This window comes from Trichechus manatus, unplaced genomic scaffold (genome assembly GCF_000243295.1).
Source record: "Trichechus manatus latirostris isolate Lorelei unplaced genomic scaffold, TriManLat1.0 scaffold00254, whole genome shotgun sequence".
Classification (NCBI taxonomy): Eukaryota; Metazoa; Chordata; class Mammalia; order Sirenia; family Trichechidae; genus Trichechus; species Trichechus manatus.
The window spans coordinates 141,073-161,490 of record NW_004444190.1 but is presented as its reverse complement, the minus strand read 5'-3'; the positions used below and the strand labels follow the sequence as shown (position 1 = coordinate 161,490).

Here is a 20,418-nt window from a genome sequence, read left to right as displayed (position 1 = left end):
TTATTATCTTAATTCAACATAGATTGAGTATATGGTGAAATCATCATACATTCTGCCTGAATAACTTTTTTCTTATGCCCTTACTCTCCCCTATGGAAACAAAGGAAGAGGAATTTACAAGAGAAGATGAAACAGTTGAAACAAAGAACAATGAAACCAAGAATCCTCATAAACCATCATCTATTAAGTTGTCAAAAGGAGTACCTTCCAATGATGACTGGGATAATGGCACTGATGATGCTTATTTTTTAGAAGCTATTGAAGATGCTGAGTTGGCTGAAGCTGCAGAGAATAGTCTTCTCAGTTACAGTAGTATAAGTGGATGAAATTCCTGATGAATTAATTTTGGAAATATTACAAGAGTAGCTAATTAACTATGGAGACTTATGTTTATAACCAGGCTTTAATTTGCCTGAAGATTAAATATTAGATTTGATAACATAAACATATTATTTTAACTTAAAGCTATTTATATCAACTAAGTTTTATCATTTTGCTTTTTGACTATTGTTTTTTACTTAAGTAAACCCATTTTATTAAAAATCAGCTTTGGTGTACTTAAATTTAGTAGAAATCTCTTTATTGATTAACCAAAATTAGTCTATGTTCACATCTATTTGATTTTGCAAGTTCATTTATAGCTTAAAACTCATGTCTGGAGCTGATTAGGGTAAGGTATGAACATTTTGTATCTTATTACTCAGGAAAACTAGAAAAATGATTATGGTCCCTTTAAAACTATTATTTAATCAAACTGATGCCATTTAACATTGTCATAGTCATTTGATTTGATGACAGAATAATATATTCTGGTGACTAGGCCATACTTCCAGCCTGAACAGTTAGACAAGTTTATTTTCATGTATCTGAAAATAAATGTTCAACTCAACATTAATAAACTACATTTTTTCCCAATCTCCTGTGTAGAAAATTAAAATAAAAATATACATCTCCTTTTAATTTTTTAAAAAAGAATTTTTATTTATAAATACAGTTTCAGAAGGTGACAGCAGCATGTGACTAATGTTTATACAAGTACATTTTAGTAGACTGGTCTTCTCATTCCTGGCCAAGGAGCTTCTCTAATTGATGGTTGATATTTTGCAGATGATTTTCAACTCCCAAAAGACCTCTTGCTTTTAATAACAGAGCTGGAAGGCTGGATGAATTATACTATTGAAGGAAAAACATTTATTTAGATTAACAAATAAAAAAAACTTTATAACAATATTTTTCTTCTAAATAGCTGAATCTTATGATCAAATGCCAATTTTGGTAGAGCCTTCCATTAGCTTCTCCTTTGATTTTTAAACGAAGACCATCATGAAAATTGGTTTTAATCCATTTTTTTCTTAGGACATAATTGATAATACATCTAATCCTCAATTATCAGTTATCTCATTAACTGACATTTTGCATTTATGACAACTTTGAAAAAATTCTCAGGCAGCACCTCCGATAGTCTGGGCCCCACGCAGAACCGATGGTCTGGGCCCCACACAGGACCGCGGCTAGGCCTTGGGTGCCCTCCATGGGCCATCCTGAACAATATACCCGAGGCACCAGCAGTGACTAAGCCACGTGAGGGATGGTGGCCAACCGGCTGTGGGATGCCTTCTCCCATTCGTCCGCAATGTCTTAGTCCAGCCACAGACAGCACGAGGCAACCGTGGGACAATGCGAGGGAGACAGAAGGGGGCCATGTGGGGTCGGGGTGGATGGAGGACATGACGTATATAACAATTAAAATATGTAAGTATACATAATTTTTTCAATTGCTTAAATATCTCTGTTAATATGAGCTGGCTATCATAATAGCAGAAAATTCTGTAGGAAAAATTCAGAAGCAAAACAATAATATATCACATTTTTTCTTGCTATATGCTTTTTAAATATGTTTTTCAACTTCTAAAATCACATCCTACCGAAGAGCTTATCAAAGGTACTAAAGATACTATGAATCTGTAGAAAAACAACAAAAGAAAGAGGGTCTTTAAAATATGTCAGAGTGCAGCAATAAACTCACACCTATTAATAATCACACTGATTTTTAATAATTGGCTTAAACTCACTCATAAACAGAGTTACAGAATGGATTAAAAAAAAAAAAAAAAAAACACAGGACCCATGATGGGTCTTGTAGACCCATCAATATGCTGTCTACAAGAGACACACCTTAAAGACATGAATAAATCAAAAACCAAAGCATGGAAAAAATATATCAAGCAAACAGCAACCAAAAACGAGCAGGAGTGCCAATACCAATCTCAAAACAGACTTTAAGGCAAAAGGAAGCGCATTATGTAATGATTAAAGGGACAATCTACCATGAAGACATAACCATGAAGACATAACCATAATAAATATCTATACACACAATGACAGTGCTCCAAATAACAAACTCTAACAGCACTGAAAAGAGAAATTAACAGTTCCATAATAATAGTAGGAGACTTCAACACACCACTCTCGGTAAAGGACAGAACATCTAGAAAGAAACACAATAAAGATACAGAAGATCTAAAGGCCACAGTCAACCAACTTGATCTCATAGACATAGAACACTCCACCCAACAGCAGCCAAGTACACATTCTTTTCCAATGCACATGGAATGTTCTCCAGAATAGCCCACATCTTAGGCCCCAAAGCAACCCTCAACAAAATCAAAAACGCTGTGATAATACAAAGCATCTTCTCAGATCACAATACCATGAAACTAGAAATAACAGGAATAGCAAAGGGAAAACAAATACATCGAAAATGAATAACACCCTGCTTAAAAACCACTAGGTAATAGAAGAAATCAAAGATGGAATCAAAAAATTCCTAGAATCAAACAAGAATGAAAACACTATATCAAAACCTTTGGGACACAGCAATGGCAGTGCTTAGAGGTCAATTTATAGCAATAGATGCACACATCAAAAAAAGAAGGAACAAAATCAAAACATCAGCTATAAAACCTAAACGAATAGAGAACAGCAAAAGAAGCCCACAGCCACCAGAAGAAAGGAAATAATAAAGATCTGAGCAGAAAAAAATAAAATAGAAAAACAATACAAAGAATCAACAAAACCAAAAGTTGGTTCTTTGAAAGGATCAACAGAACAAACCATCGGCCAAACTGACGAAAGAAAAACAGGAGAAAATGCAAAATAACACAAATAAGAAATGAAATGGGGGACATTAAAAGAGACCCAACTGAAATAAAAAGGATCATGACAGAGTACTATGAAAAACTATACTCCAAGAAATTTGAAAACCTAGAGGAAATGGACAAATTTCTAGAAACACATTACCTACCTAAAGTAACACAAATTGAGGTAAAAAATCTGAACAGACCCATAACAAGAGGAGAGATTGAAAAGGTAATTTAAAAAACTACCCACCCCTTGCAAAAAGCCCTAGCTGAGATGGCTTCACTGGAGAATTCTACCAAACATTCAGAGAAGAGCTTGCACCAGTACTACTCAAACTATCTCAGAACACAGAAAAGGGATATGTCTGAATTCATTGTATGAAGGCAGCATAACCCTGATACCAAAACCAGGCAAAGACATCACAAAAAAAGAAAATTCAGACCAACATCTCTCATGAATATAGATTCTTAACAAAATTCTAGCCAATAGAATTCACCATCATATAAAAAAAAATACACTCCAACCAAGTGGGATTCATATCAGGTATGCAAGTCAATATTAGAAAATCAGTCAATGTAATCCACTACACAAAAGAATCACATAATCATCTCAGTTGATGCAGAAAAGGCATTTGATATAGTCCAACACCCATTCCTGATAAACTCTCAATAAAATAGGTACAGAAGGGAAATTCCTCAACATAATAAAGGGCATCTATACAAAACCAATAGCCAACATCATTCTTAGCAGAGAGAGGCTGAAAACATTCCCCCTGAGAAAAGGAACAAGACAAGGATGGCCTTTATCGCCACTTCTATTTAACATTGTGCTGAAGTCCCAGCTAGAGCAATAAGACAACAAAAAGAAAGGGCATCCAAACTGGTAAGAAAGAAGTAAAATTAGCCCTATTTGCGGATGATAATGATACTACACATACAGAACCCAAAAGTCTCCACAAGAAAACTACTAGAACTAATAGAAAGATTCAGCACAGTAGTAGGATACAAGATAAACATACAAAAATCAGCTGGATTCCTATTCACCAATAAAAAGAACCATGAAAAGGAAATCAAGAAAGAATACCATTTATAATAGTCCCTAAAAAAATAAAATACTTAGGAATAAATCTAACCAGGGATGTAAAATACCTATACAAAAAAACTATAAAACACTACTTAAGAAACCAAAAGAGACCTACATAAATGGAAAAACATGCCATGCTCATGGATAGGTAGACTCAACATTGTGAAAATGTCAATTCAACCCAAAACAATCTACAAATACAATGTAATCCCAATCCGAATACCAACAGCATTCTTTAAGGAGATGGGAAAACTAATTATTAACTTAAATGGAAAGGAAGGAGGCCATGGATAAGTAAAGCACTACTGAAGAAGAATAAAATATGAGGCCTTGCACTACCTGACCTCAGAACCTACTATACAGCTACAGTAGTCAAAACAGCCTGGTACTGGTACAATGACAGACACGTTGACCAACTGAACAGAACCGAGAACCCAGATGTAAATCCATCCACCTACAGTCACTTAATCTTTGACAAAAGCCCGAAGTCCAATGAATGGGGAAAGGACAGTCTTTTTAACAAGTGATGCTGGCAAAACTGGATGTCCATCTGTAGAAAAATGAAACAGAACTCATAACTCACACCGTATACAAAAACTAATTTAAAATAGATCAAAGACCTAAATTTAAAACCAAAAACTATAAAGATCATAGAAGAAAAAATAGGGTCAACGCTAGAGGCCCTAAAACATGGCATAAATAGGGTACAAACCATAACTAACAATACACAAACACCAGAAGATAGCTAGATAACTGGGATCTTCTAAAAACTAAAAACTTATGCTCATCAAAAGAGTCACCAGAAGAGTAAAAAGAGAAACTACAGACTGGGAAAAAATTGGGGGCTATGATGAATCTGAGAAAGGTCTGATCTTTAAAATCTACAGGAATATCCAACACCTCTACAACAAAAAGACAAATAATCCAATTAAAAAATGAGCAAAGCATATGAACAGATACTTCACCAAAGACGACACTCAGGTGACTAACAGACTCATGAGGAAATGCTCGTGATCACTAGCCATTAGAGAAATGCAAACCAAAACTACAATGAGATACCATCTCACTCCAACATTACTGGTATGAATCAAAAAAAACAGAAAATAACAAATGTTGGAAAGGCTACGGGAAGATTGGAACTTTTATGCAGTGCTGGTAGGAATGTAAAATGATAGAAACATTTTGGAAAATGATAAAATAGAAGTACCATACGATCCAGCAATCCTAGTCCTAGGAATACATCCTAGAGAAATAAGAGCCATCACACAAATAGACATATGCACACCCATGTTCACTGCAGCATTATTCACAATAGCAAAAAGATGGAAACAACCAAGTGCCCATCAACAGATGAATGGATAAACTATGGTACATGCACATAAATGAAGTACTACGCAACAATAAAGAACAATGATGAATCTGTGAAACATCTCAGAACACGGATGAATCTGGAGGGCATTATGCTGAGTAAAATAAGTGAATAACAAAAGGACAAATACTGTATGAGATCACTATTATAAAAACTCATGAAAAGATTTAGAACAGAGAAAACAATCTTTGATGGTTACAAGGGAGGGGAGGGGACGGAAAAACACGAAGTAGATAATAGGTAAGTGGTAACTTTGGTGAAGGGTTAGAGTACACAACACTAGGGAAGTCAGCACAACTTGACCAAGGCAAGGTCATGGAAGCTTCATAGACACATCCCAACTCCCTGAGGGACCAAAGCACTGGGCTGCGGGCTGTGGGGACCATGGTCTCGGGAAATCTAGCTCAATTGGCATAAAAAAGTTTATAAAGAAAATGTTCTACATCCTAATTTGATGCATACCGTCTAGGGTCTTAAAAGCTTGTGAGCGGCCATCTAAGATACTCCACTGGTCTCACCCTGTCTGCAGCAAGGAAGGATAAAGAAAACCAAATGCACAAGGGAAAGATGAGTCCAAAGGACTAATGGACCACAACTACCACAGTCTCCACCAGACTGAGTCCAGCACAACTAGATGGTGCCCAGCTACCACCAACAACTGCTCTGACAGGAATCACAGTAGAGGGTCCCGGACAGAGTTGGAGAAAAATGTAGAACAAAAATTCTAACTTACAAAACAAGACCAGACTTACTGGTCTGATAGAGACTGGAGAAACCCTGAGAGTTCGGACTCCGGACACCTTTTTAACTCAGTACTGAAGTTACTCCTTAGGTTCACCCTTCAACCAAAGATTGTTGTTGTTGTTGTTGTTAGGTGCCGTTCAGTCAGTTCTGACTTACAGCGACCCTATGTACCACAGAACGAAACACTGCCTGGTCCTGTGCCATTCTCACAGTCGTTGTTATGCTTGAGCCCACTGATGCAGCCACTGTGTCATTCCATCTCATTGAGGGTCTTCCTCTTTTTCCCTGACCCTGTACTTTCCAAGCATGATGTCCTTCTCAAGGGACTGATCCCTCCTGACAACATGTCTGAAGTATGTAAGACGTAGGGTCTCGCCATCCTTGCTTCTAAGGAGCATTCTGGTTGCACTTCCTCCAAGACAGACATGTTAATTCTTTTGGCAGTTCATGGTATATTCAACATTCTTTGTTAGACAGGCCTAAATGGGCACACCTGCCCAGGAGCAGTCAAGAAGGCAGGAGGGAACAGGAAAGCTGATAATGGGGAAACACCAAGGTTGATAAGGGAAGAGTGTTGACATGTTGTGCTGTTGGCAGCCAATGTCACAAGACAATACATGTACTGATTGTCTAATGAGAAACTAATTTGCTTTGTAAACCTTCATCTAAAGCACAATAAATAAATAAATAAAGTGGGTCTGAGGTCCCTCGATGGCGCAAACAGTTTGCTCTTGGCTACTAACCAAAAGCTTGGTGGTTCGAACCCACCCAGCAAACCCACCAGTGGTGCCATGGAAGAAATGCCTGGTGATCTGCTTCTATAAAGATTACAACCAACACTGAATTGTACAAGTAGAAATGGTTGAATTGATGTGTTTCTTAAAACCAATTATATGAGATCAAAAGGACAACATTTGCCCAGAAGCAAAGATGAGAAGGCAGGAAGGGGTAGAAAAACCAGATGAAAGGAAACGGGGAACTCAGGGTGGAAGTGAGAATACTGACACATTGTGGGGAATGCAGCCAATGTCATGGAACACTTTATGTAAACCATCAAATGGGAAACTAATTTTGCTATGTAAACTTTTACCTAATGCACAATAAAAATTTTTTAAAAAAAGAAAAAAATATTTCAGAGAGGTCTTACATTGTTCAAAATGATAATGATGCAGAGCACAGTTGTTCAACTGAGATTTGTTCACACGATATACATTTCCCTTGAGGAAATTCAGTTCTCTGAAGCATAAGTAATGTAACAAAATCAGTGTAGGACTTTTCTCTACCACTCTAGCCTTCATCAAGCAGCTAAAATGTGATGCTATAACAAACTTTCGCTGATTTATAGTGATGCTGGTTTGGGTAGACTCTGTAATGCTGCATCTACATCTATCTTTCCTCAAAGCTTCTGGTGTTCTAGCATGCAAATGTCCTATATCTTCTGAAGCACAGTAAAAAGTAAAAATTGAAGTTACCGTTTCCTTGGCTTCTGGGTCTTTTTCTCGAACATCTGAATAATCCTGATGAAGCTGCTTTAAATTAGATAAGAAATATGCTGCATTCTTACAGGAAGATTTTCTCTCCTTAAGTTCATCATATTTTGTTTGTAGCTGTTTCAGTTGTGGTTCTAACCTAAAACAAAGTATTTTTTTCCAAAAAATCAATGAGATGTAATAAAGTGTAACAGCCTATACTATATGAGATTGAGTATGTGAGTATACTGGGTGAATAGGAAAAATGAGGAGGTGGACTAGATGATTTAAGATTTCTTTGGCTCTGAAATATAAATTATAAGAATGGAAAAATTATAAATGTGTGAAAGATTCTAGATTTTAATATAAAACATAGAAACAACTCTGAAATACAATGTGCAATAAATACTTAGCAGTGAAGCACACAGAAGAATATGCCTAATATATCCTAAATTTCATTGAGTCATTTTTGAGGTCTTAGGAACTACTGAATTAAAACATATACTTAGTTGAATTTTAGTGCCCCCAAGTAGGAGAAATCAGGCATTTCAGTTTAAGAGTGAAGACACAGGCAAAAACTTTCCCCTTGCCCCTTCATGGTCAAAATCTTGCCTACTTTCCAAATCTAATAAGACCAGTGGACAAACTATCACACTGGCTGGTGCGACCTTGGGCAAACCGCTTCACCTCTCAGTGCCTGAGTTTCCTCACCTATAAAATATATATCTGATGCCGTTGAGTCGATTCCGACTCATAGTGACCCTATAGGACAGAGTAAAACTACCCCATAGGGTTTCCAAGGAGCAGCTGGTAGATTCAAACTGCTGACCTTTTGGTTAGCAGCCTAGCTCTTAACACTATGCCACCAGGGCTCCAATAAAATAAAAGGGATAACTTGGATTTCATGAATCTGTCTTCAAAAGTGGGAGGGATGCCCATTTTTTATTTTGCCAAATAAAGACATAAAAAAGAACTATCATCTAATATCATAATTTTATAAAAGTCATTTTAGCAGTTCTTTATATTGAACAAATGCAACATTCTGGAAAACTCAGTCTTGTGTTGGCAGGGCCAGGGTCAGAAGTCAGACTGTGGACATCAGATCCTGGCTCCACCACGTCCCTTGTGTGCGACTGTGAGTGAGTCACCTCTCTGTGTCTTACATTTTTCGTATGTAAAGATAAAACAGTGATATACCACATTTTTTTTTTACTATTCCTTTTCAAAATATGCTTCTCAACTTCTAAAATCACATCTAGAAAAGGAACAAAAAAGGTTAGTCTTTAAAGCATGTGAGTGCTTTCAATTATAGTAAGTCAGAGTCTTATTTTAGGGCCATAATAACCTGCCTCACAGGATTATGGTGATGATTAATGAGTTAATATATAAAGCATTTAGGACTGTGTCCAGCACATATCAAGCTACCATCATTATTTTATTACCTTTATGTTCTTATTTAGGCCCGTGCTAATGAAAACTTTATCATGGGCCAGCACCTGTCCATAGTCTAGTTCTGGAAACCAGTGGACCAGATAACCAATTTCTCCCTTCTCCAAATTCTGTGGCAGTCTCTTCTTTAAAATTTAGTACTTCATTATGCACTGTCTTTTCTGATAATATCACTTTATATCACAAGTGATTTTAAAGCTTTAAGGAGCAGTGACCTTATCTAGTACTGCTTTACTACCCACCATCCAGCTCACACAACAGTCTTGGCCTCGTAGAAGAGCACCAGAAAATTCTTGTTGGGTGACAGGCTGGTGTTATGTGCCCCAGTTTTCTATAAAGGCCATGGGGACAGCCGTGGCTTGCAAAGCCTGGCAAGTTCTCCTGATCCAACACTTGGGAATGGGTTCAACAACAACATAAACAAAAGCCGTTAACACTTATGTAGTACTTATTATATGCCAGTCACTGTGAGGCACTTTCCATATATTTACTCATTTAATTCTCACAGCACCTAAGGAGGTGCAGGTATTATTATTATGACCATTTTACAAATGAAGGAACTGAGGCGCTGGGAGGTTAACTTGCCCAAGGTTGCACAGACGTAAGTGGCAGAGCCTGGATGCACACCCAGGCAGCCTGGTTCTAGAGTCCATGCATTAAATTACAAAATTAGGCTGCCTCTCAGGCCAGAGTCCAGACACCTGCTGGCAGGAGATAAGTGCTGAATTCTCCTTTGCTAAAGGTTTAGCAACTAGGCGGCATAACCTACCTTTATTGAGTTTCCAAGCTCAAAGATAACTTGGGCTTTTGATGCAATACAGCAGCAAGTTATACTATCCCCAAATGGCATACCATAATTATATCCTTCTAGATGAATTCTCAAACAGGATTTTGATATTATCTTACCAAAGTAGTTCATCCTGGACTTCAATCAAACGTTGCCTTTTCCTTTTGATACCTGAAATCATCTAAGTGATACAATTAATGTCTTTGTTAATTTTGTAAATACCTGAGCACTGCCACATGATAGACACTGTGCCAGGTATTGAAATACAGTGGAGAACAAGGCAGACCTAATTCTCACCTTCATAAAGCTTTGTTCTAGTAGGGAAGACAGTACTACATACAAACAGTATGTAATTACAACGTGCTATAAAGGAAAAGAATAGTGGGGTTATCTACCTCACGACTACTATGAAGGTCTCACTAGACCTTGTAGCTCAGGGGTTTAGATTTTATCTAGGTGTCCTGGGAAGCTATTGAAGTAGGGGAATGTTGTGGTCTACTCTGTATTTTAAAAACAACATTTCAATATAACAAATTTTATTATCTTACCCATCGCTTTCAGTGACTACCTAATATTCCATTGCTGGACATTCAGACTGTTCCCACTACTTACAAGCAATGTAGAAATGACCAATAAGAGCTTAAAACTGAAAAACCAAAGGCTTGTAACCACTGGAAGAAAAATATATACATCTCAAATCCACTTCTGTTATAAATGTAGAGGGAGCTGGTCTTCCGTTCCTGGATTCATGCCAGTTTAGAGCTAGGACCCTGAGGTCATTTGGCCAAAGCTCCTCATTTTACAGATGAGGAAAGGTGGCCTGTGTTCACTGGCTTGTTTCCCACACCTACAGGTGTGTGATTTTTCAACGTGGTGCAACATTAAAGTCGCAGCACCAGGACTAGAAATGAGGTTTTCTGACCATTAACCTAGTATTTTTCCTGGGCTGTCCTTTGACTTGAGAGTTTTCTAGGAAGTTTTGCTTTTTGATATCCACAAAAGCAATAAATACACATTATTTAATACTTATCCATATAAGTGGTCATTTTTAGCCACTTTTAGCTTAATTTTGGAACATAAAAAAGGCTTGAAATTCTCATCGTTGATTATAAAAACCATTATTTTGACATTGAGCAGCTTTAGGAAACAAAGATGACTAGGGCCCCCATTCCTTAGCTTGAGTTAACAGCACTCACCAGATCAACCAGATCAATCAAATAATAGCCTAACTGAAAAAATAAAAAAACTTATACGGGGGAAGAAAGACATAATGCTTAGGAGACGCTAAGCTGCCGTTAAAGGTGAGAGAAAAATTTGGGAATGGTTAACGGTGATGGTTGAACAACTTGATGAACATAATTAACGTCACTGAAATGTACATGTGAAGACTATAGAAATGGCAAATGTTCTGTTACCTATATACATACCACAATTAAAAACAAAACAAAACAAAATCCTTATACAAACTCTGAAGGCCAAAACACAGAGTTACGTCTTTACTTAACTCTATACGTATTAGTATTATATGGCTGTACGTCTCTAATCACATAAGTGACTTACCTTAGCATTCTTCCTTTTCAAATTTTTCAGTATCTGGACTTCTTTAATCTACACAAAACAAAAAATAAATATTTGCATGCATTTTTCAAAATTACATATATATATATAACTTTTATTATTTTAACATACATCACACTTAGTTAAAAACAGCATGGTGCAATACAGGTGGTTCTAATGAGATCATTACCATACTGCCAGCAAATATGAGCTTTTCTAAGACAGAAGTATGTTGCCTCAGGATTAGTAATAAAGAAAAAAAAATTTAGAACAAATCTATGTCTGAGTTTACCATTTTGATGAGTTCTTCTTTAATAATAGAATAAAATTCATTGATGGCTTCCTTACACACTCTAGATTCGATTCTTTGTCTATGCAGGAATAAAAAAAAGATCAAATTAGGCATAATAAAGGATTTTGAAAAGTGCTTCATTTGCTTACATAAATACACAATTTGACATATGCCATTTTAAATATTTAAGATGGCAATGCTCAGCCTGTAGCTCTTTCTGAGGATTAAAAAGTATTGGAAATGTCTCAGCAAAATAAAAAAAATAGAAAATATTTTCCCCAAAATCCTCTGGTATGTGGTCATCTTCACTCCCTGATACCATGTTCACAAGTGATATAAATCATTGTTGAAATGCCTACAAACAACCGATTTTTTCCTGCTGCCTGATCCAATGACCAGCAAGACTTTATCCCCTCCCACTTTACTTGTTACATGTTTGGACTAACCACTGAGTAGGTAGTTGGAAGTCAACTCTCCAATCCCTCAGAAACCAGAAAGCTGACCCAAAGAGACTAGTTCAGGCCCCTGTCCTCAAGGGGAAGAGATCTGGTGTGCAGGAGCTGATTCTTGATGTCTGCTCACTCCCGGCTGGATGGCGGATCCCCCAGGGCTATGCAACAGCAGACAGTCCACAGGGCAGCTATAGCTCTGCCTCTGCCTTAACACAGCTGGGCACCATAATTATAAAAGTATCCTTGTAGTTGAAAGTAACAAGTCTCCCACTTAAGTGATAGGCAGTCAATAGGTAAATGATTAAACAAACTATGGTACATCCATATCATAGAATACTGCTCAGCAAGAAAAAGGAACAGACAATTGATACACCCAACAACTTGGATGAACTTCCACGGAATTGTGCTGAGTGAAAAAAAGCCAATTCCAAAAGGTTACATACTATATTATTCCATTTATATATAACATTCTTGAAATGACAAAACTATAGAAAGGAAGCCAGATTAGTGGTTGCCAAGGGTTAAGGACGGAATGTGGGAGGGAAGTTTCCAAAAACTTGTGTAGTTATAAAAAGGGGAACACAAGGACATAAAGGAACCCTTCTGTATCTTGACTAGCAGTGGATACACAAACCTACTACACATATGATGAAATTACATAGAACTAAGTGGTGTAGTGGTTAAGAGCTTGGCTGCTAACCAAAAGGTCAGCAGTTCAAATCTACCACCCGCTCCTTGGAAACCCTATGGGGCAGTTCTACTCTGTCCTATAAGGTCCCTATAAGTCAGAATCAACTCAATGGCAACAGGTTTGGTTTGTAAGTATACAGACATACACATACACAAGTGAGTACAAGTAAAACATGGAAATCTAAATAAGATCAGTGGATTGTATCAATGTCAATATTCTGGTTGCCATATCGTACTACAGTTTTGTGACATGTTACCACTAGGGGAAATCATCTAAAGGGTACAAAGATCTCTATTTTTTCTTACAACTGCATGTGAATCTACAATTATCTCAAAAATTTTAATTTAAAAAGCATATAGATATAACTGATTATAACACATTGAACTAAAGAAAAAAAATCTATGAATGAAAAATTCCAGTTTTAATCCAATTATGACTGATGTTTTTATTAAAAAAAGATGGTCTTCCAGAGGCTGAGACTGGAGTGCTACAGCTGCAAGCCAAGGAATGCCTAGGGCTACTAGAAGCTGTTGTTGTTGTTAAGTGCCATCCAGTCAATTCCAACTCATGGTGACCCGAACGAAACACTGCCCGGTCCTGTGCCATCCTCACAATCGTTGCTATGTTTGAGCCCACTGGTGCAGCCACTGTGTCCATCCATCTCAGTGAAGGTCTTCCTCTTTTTTGCTGGCCCTCTAATTTACCAAGCATGATGTCCTTCTCCAGGGACTGGTCTCTCCTGTTAACATGTCCAAAGTATGTGAGATGAAGTCTCACTATTCTTGCTTCTAATGAGCATTCTCGCTGTACTTCTTCCAAGACAGATTGGTTCATTCTTCTGGAAGTTCATGGTAGAGTCAATATTCTTTGACAACACCATAATTCAAAGCCATCAATTTCTTCTTCAGTTTTCTTTATTTATTGTCCACTTTCACATTCATATGAGGCGACTGAAAACACTATGGCTTGCGTCAGGCACACCTTAGTCCTTAAAGTGACATCTTAGCTTTTTAACACTTTAAAGAGACCTTTTGCAGTAGATTTTCCCAACGGCAATGTGTCATTTGATTTCTTGACTGCTGCTTCCATGGGCATTTATTGTGGATCCAAGTAAAATGAAATCCTTGACAACTTCATTCTTTTCTCTGTTTATCATGATGTTGCTTATTGGTCTAGTTGTGAAGATTTTTGTTTTCTTTATTTTGAGGTATAATCCACACTGAAGGCTGTAGTCTTTGATCCTCATCAGTAAGTGCTTCAAATCCTCTTCACTTGCAGCAAGCAAGGTTGTATCATTTGCATAGCGCAGGTTATTAATGACTCTTCCTCCAATCCTGATGCCACATTCTTCTTCATATAGTCCAGCTTCTCAGATTATTTACTCAGCATACAGATTGAATAGTTTGGTGAAAGGATACAACACTGATGTAAGGAAGAGGAAAGAAAGGATCTTGAAGAAAGCATGGGCCTGCCAACACTCTTAATGTGGACTTCTAGCCTTCAGAACTATGAGGCAATAAATTTCTGTTGTTATAAAGCCAACAATTTTGTGGTACTTTGTTACAAAGCCCTAGGAAACTAATACAGGTTATGCTAAGAGAACTTTTATACCCATTTTAGCAGGAAACTGGCTCTGGAACATATATAGTATAGATGAATAAAACAGACACTCTCCACAATAATGATAACTTAGCATGACAGGCTGGCTCCTTTCTGAAACCAATCAACCACAAGGAGATGTAGAGGTAAAATGCAAAAAAAAAAAAAGAAAAAAAAGGGTGGAGGGTAGAGAAAAGTTGTGAAAAATCCCAGAGGGGTTGTTTAGAACTAACTGGTCTAAAGATGGTGGCTGTAGCCTGGGAGCAAGGGATGAAATCCGGAGAAGAGCTGTTTGACTTTGACTCCTGCTTTTCTTCCCCACTTCTAATTCTTACCAACAATGCCTCCCCAACACCTGTAGCGATGTGGTGTTGCTACAGGTGTCTGAAAGACAGCTGTGTCCTCAAAAGTAAAAGCAGGACTGTACATGACTGGAAAAAAACAGGTGGAGTTAACTAACTCTAGGCAGTTATTGCCTCATCCTTCCCCGCCAAACCCCCAGGGATAGAGAATGCTAATCTAAGGAGTATATCTGCTCTTAATGTTACTTATGTCTGGAAGGCAAAGGCTGAAGTCCTGATCTGACAGGTTATTTTGTGGGGTAAGTGATTAAGGCTTCTACCCAAGAGCTCACTCACTTCCTCCCCTGAACTCACGGGAGCTGACAGGGCCTGGGGTTTTTCACCTGTACCCACTGTCTGAAAGAGAAGCTGATAGCCCCAAAAGAAAATAAGCTCACGGGCTGAAATAACAAGACACTGGAGGAACACAACTATCTCAGAATAAAAACATATTAGAGATTCAATCAGCAGAAGATATTTTTAGAATAGATGGTCCAGTAATTTGAACTTAGCTAAATAAATATCTAAGGGAAGATATTAACAACATAAAACATGGACATAAGATACAACAAAGAAACAAGCAGAAATATTAGATATAAAAAACCCCCAGCTATTATGGATTGAACTGTGTCCCCCCAAAAATGTGTCAACTTAGTTAGGCCATGATTCCTAGTATTGTGTGACTGTCCACCATTTTGTCACCTGATGTGATTTTCCTATGTGTTGTAAATCCTACCTCTATGATGTTAATGAGGTGGGATAGGCGGCAGTTATGTTAATGAGGCAGGACTCTATCTACAAGATTGGATTGTGTTTTGATCCAATCTCTTTTGCGATACAAGAGAGAAGCGAGCAGAGAGACATGGGGACCTCATACCACCAAGAAACCAGCACCAGGAGCAGAGCAAGTCCTTCAGACCCAGGGTTCCTGCACTGAGAAGGTCCTAGACCAGGGGAAGATTGATGACAAGGACTTTCCTCCAGAGCCGACAGAAAGAGAAAAAGCCTTCCCCTAATCAGAACCCTAATCAGAAGGGTTCAAAAGTTTTATAACATAGGAGGAGGGGCCAAGATGGCGGAGTAGTCAGAAGCTTCTAGTGGTCCCTCTTCAAAAAATGCCAGCTGGCACCCTGAATTCGGACTTCTAGCCTACTAGACTGTGAGAGAATAAATTTCTGTTTGTTAAAGCCATCCACTTGTGGTATTTCTGTTATAGCAGCACTAGATAACTGATAACTAAGACAACAGCTAAACAAAGAATTCAACAAATGAAATAAACAGCAGAATGAATACATCTGAGAAATAAATAAGCAAACTTTCCAATTTCCAGATTGAGGAACTCTCCCAGAACAACAAAGAAAGAATAATGATACAGAAAATAAAAACAGAAAGCTAAGTTATATGGATAAGAAAAGAAGAAATGCTATCGTCCAGATAATAGTAGTCCCAGAAAAAGAAAGGAATAAAAACAGAACATACAAAAATATTTTTAATTCTTGAAATTAAAAAAAGAACCTTAGATTTAAAATGCCAGGCTATTTCATTATGGTGAAACTTATGGATATCAAAGACAAAATATTCTCAAAAGCTTACAGAGAGAAAGAGCAGATCATATACAGAGACAAGATTAGATTGACATCAAATTTTCCAAAAGCAACAATAGATGCAAAAAAAAGGCAAAAGAGCAGCTTTACAAATATTCAAGGATATAATTTAGAACCTAGAATATTATATCCAGCTAAACTGCCATTCAAATCAAAAGCATGATTAAACTAATCAGAAGGGTTCAAAAGTTTTATAACATAGGAGGAGGGGCCAAGATGGCGGAGTAGTCAGAAGCTTCTAGTGGTCCCTCTTCAAACAAAGACCTGAAAAAACAAGTGAATTGATTATATACGACAATCTAGGAGCCCTGAATATCAAACGCAAAGTGGAGGAATTGACTGAGTGGCAGGGGGCGGGAAAGACAGTTCAGAAGCAGTGAAGAATTGCCAGACATGACCTGGCAGGAGCCGGATCCTTCAGGCTGGATCAGCTTATGTGTGTGGTGAGGCAAGCAGCGGTGCTCAGGAGGCATCCACATCGGGAGAGACCCAGTGGCAGAGTCAACTCAGGCATCCAGAACCAGTGAGAAGCAGCCCTCAATCAGCGAAAGATAAATACTTGCATTTGGCCTACCACATGGATCAAAAACATCCCCCTTTGGGAAAAACCTCTCTCCCATTTACCTCCCGCACCCCACCCTGCACTACATCCAGGACAGCTTCAGCGACTGCTGAGTCCCCTGGGCCAGACGTGGGACCCGTCACGGGCCCTAAGCCGTTCTCCCAGGCTTGGAGAGGGAACAAATTAACAAACAGGTTAAAAATAATCTGCTGGCTCCCTTAAGCCAATAATTCAGGGTAGGCACAGCTTCTTTGCCTAGGCACAGGCATAAGGGGTCCATGGACTTTGAGTGCCTTTCACCCCTTCATAGACTTGTGTGGGCCCATTTCAACAGAGTAGGCCCTCTTTACCACAGTACAATAGGGTATATATCTGAAATCTAACTTCAAGTGTTTCAGCTGTGAAGTGGCAGGTTCATGACATTTGACACTGCTCCGCCCATTAAGCAGGGTCTTCATGTACCCACATCAGGGGCCTGAGGACTAGTGGCTCCACCCATGCCACCTAGGCACCTGTGACAGAGGCCCAAGAATAAGTGGTGCCACCCAGTCCTTACAGCCAACAGCACTGGGTGCTCACAGTCTGGCTGCAACACCCACCCACCTATGTGCTCTAGGGAACATGGAGACGCTTTCTTTCCAGACACTCAGGGGCAGCCATCAGACCGCTGCCTTGCTCTGCGCGTGACCCCTTACTACAGCCAGATGCCTGTGCCTACACCAATCATCCATGCCAGTCTAGGACTGTAGATGAGAGCCGGTAGCACACACTTGGTGACCGACTACCTGGTCACCTGAGCTCAATCCATACAAGAAAAGTAAAATGGAATCCTGTGCTCACATACATAGTAACAGATTTAACCACCTGGTGACAGGACGTTAGCACTTCAAAGGTGCCAATAATCAAACTAGCTCATATGAGAGCCTATTTGGGCATATAAGAACAAAACAAAACAAGAAGCTAGGACAAAGTAAGCAAACATAAAATAAATAAATATAATAACTTATTGATGGCGTGGAGACAACAGTCAATATCAAATCACATAAAGAGGCAGACCATGATGGCTTCAGCAAGCTTCCAAAAATAGAGAATCAAGAAATTTTCCAGAGGAAGAGAATTTCTTGGAATTACTAGAGGTGGAATACAAAAGATTAATATACAGAACTCTTCGAGAGATCAAGAAGAAGATGAAGCAAAACACAGAACAAGCCAGGGGACACACAGACAAAGCAATAGAGGAACTCCATAAGAGAAAAGCATAATAACAAATATAACAAGCTGCAAGAATCCATAGAGACAGCAGTAAAAAATCCAGAAGATTAACAATAACATCTCAGAATTAGACAACGCAATAGGAAGTCATAGGAGCAGAGTTGAGGCAACAGAAGTTAGAATTAGTGAGACTGAAGATAAAGCACTTGACACCAACTTATTTGAAGAAAAATCTGATAAAACAATTTTAAAAAATAAAGAAACTCTGAGAACTATGTGGGATTATATCAAGAGGAATAACCTAAGAGTGACTGGAGTACCAGAACACGGGGGATAACAGAAAATACTGAGAGAATTGTTGGAGATTTTTTGGCAGAAAACTTCTCTGATATTGTGAAAGATAAGAAGATACCTATCCAAGATGCTCGTCGAACCCCACATAAGGTAGATCCCAAAAGAAAGACACCAAGACATATTAAAATCAAACTTGCCAACACCAAAGATAAAGAGAGAATTTTAAGAGTGGCTCGGGAAAAAAGAAAAGTCATCTACAAAGGAAAGTCAGTAAGACTAAGCTCGAACTACCCAGCAGAAACCATGCAGGTAAGAAGGCAATGGGATGACATCTATAAAGCCTTGAAGGAAAAAAATTGCCAGCCAGGAATTATATGTCCAGCAAAACTGTCTTTCAAATATGATGGTGAAATTAGAACCTTTCCAGATAAACAGAAGTTTAGGCAAATCTGCAAAACCTAAACCCAAATTACAAGAAATACTAAAGGGAGTCCTCCCGTTAGAAAATCAGTAACATCAGATAACAACCCAAGACAGAGCAACCAGATATCAACCCAGATAGGGAAGTCACATAAATAAATCAAAGCTGAAACACTGAAAATGGGGAAATAGAGATGTCAATATGTAAAAGATGAGAACATTAAAATAAAAAAGAGGGACTAAAACATGTAGACAGAGATATTATATAAGGAGAAGAAGTCAGGGCAATATAAAGAAATAAAAGACTGCTTTAAACTTAGAAAACTAGGGGTAAATATTAATGTAAACACAAAGGAAACTAATAATAATAATAAATATCAAAATAAAAAAGAAGAAAAATAAGAATACTGAAAAATAATAAAATCAACAACAATGACAAAGATAAAAAAAAAACTACTCAGTACAAAAAATTAAGTGGAACAAAGAAACTGTGAACAACACACAAAAAAACACATCAAAATGACAGAACTCAGAACTAAACTCATACCTATCAATAATTTCTCTGAATGTAAATGGACTAAATGCACCAATCAAGAGACAGACAGTGGCAGAATGGATAAAAAAACACGATCCATCTATATGCTGCCTAAAAGAGACACACCTAAGACTTAAAGACACAAAGAAACTAAAACTCAAAGGATGGAAAAAAATATGTCAAGCAAACAACAATAAAAAAAGAGCAGGAATGGCAATTTTAATCTTTGACAAAATAGACTTTAAAGTAAAAGCCACCACAAAGGACAAGGAAGGACATTGTATAATGATTAAAGGATCAGTATACCAGGAGGACATAACTGTAATAAATATTTATGCACCCAATGACAGGGCTCCAAAATACATAAAACAAACTCTAACAGCATTGAAAAGAGAGAGAGCTCCACAATAGTAGTAGGAGACTTCAACACACCACTGTTGGTGAAGGACAAAACATCCAGAAAGAAGCTCAACAAAGACACAGAAGATCTAAATGCTACAATCAACCAACTTGATCTCATAGACATATACCGAACACTCCACCCAACAGCAGCCAAGTATAGTTTCTTTTCCAACACACATGGAACATTCTCCAGAACAGACCACATGTTAGGCCATAAAGGAAGCCTTAACAAAATCCAAAGCATCGAAATATTACAAAGCATCTTTTCTGGTCATAAAGCCATAAAAGTAGAAATCAGTAACAGAAAAAGCAAGGAAAAAAATCAAACACATGGAAACTGAACAACACCTTGCTCAAAAACTACTGGGTTATAAAAGAAATTAAGGATGGAATAAAGAAATTCATAGAATCAAAT

At 37.9% G+C, this 20,418-nt stretch overlaps 2 protein-coding genes across 5 annotated transcripts in view; one reads left to right on the top strand and one right to left on the bottom strand.

The window, feature by feature from the left end:
* Positions 1-568, top strand: part of PRIMPOL (primase and DNA directed polymerase) — a 75,849-nt gene extending 75,281 nt beyond the window's left edge. The window contains exon 13 of the mRNA XM_004389667.3: positions 105-568. Within this exon, the coding sequence (XP_004389724.2) occupies positions 105-326 (222 nt within the window). The 3' untranslated portion in view covers positions 327-568. The remainder of the gene's footprint in view (positions 1-104) is intronic.
* A 130-nt stretch (positions 569-698) lies between these two features.
* CENPU (centromere protein U) overlaps positions 699-20,418 on the bottom strand; it is a 62,622-nt gene continuing 42,902 nt past the window's right edge. For 2 of the 4 annotated variants that reach the window (XM_012559496.2, XM_023724664.1), the window contains exons 9-13: positions 11,892-11,970; positions 11,603-11,650; positions 10,162-10,223; positions 7,810-7,966; positions 699-1,173 (exon numbers count right to left, since the gene is read on the bottom strand). In XM_012559496.2, the coding sequence (XP_012414950.1) occupies positions 1,060-1,173; positions 7,810-7,966; positions 10,162-10,223; positions 11,603-11,650; positions 11,892-11,970 (460 nt within the window). In that variant the 3' untranslated portion in view covers positions 699-1,059. Of the gene's footprint in view, positions 1,174-7,809; positions 10,224-10,339; positions 10,406-11,602; positions 11,651-11,891; positions 11,971-20,418 lie in introns of those variants that run through there. The other 2 variants (XM_023724667.1, XM_023724666.1) reach the window with 2 other exon arrangements.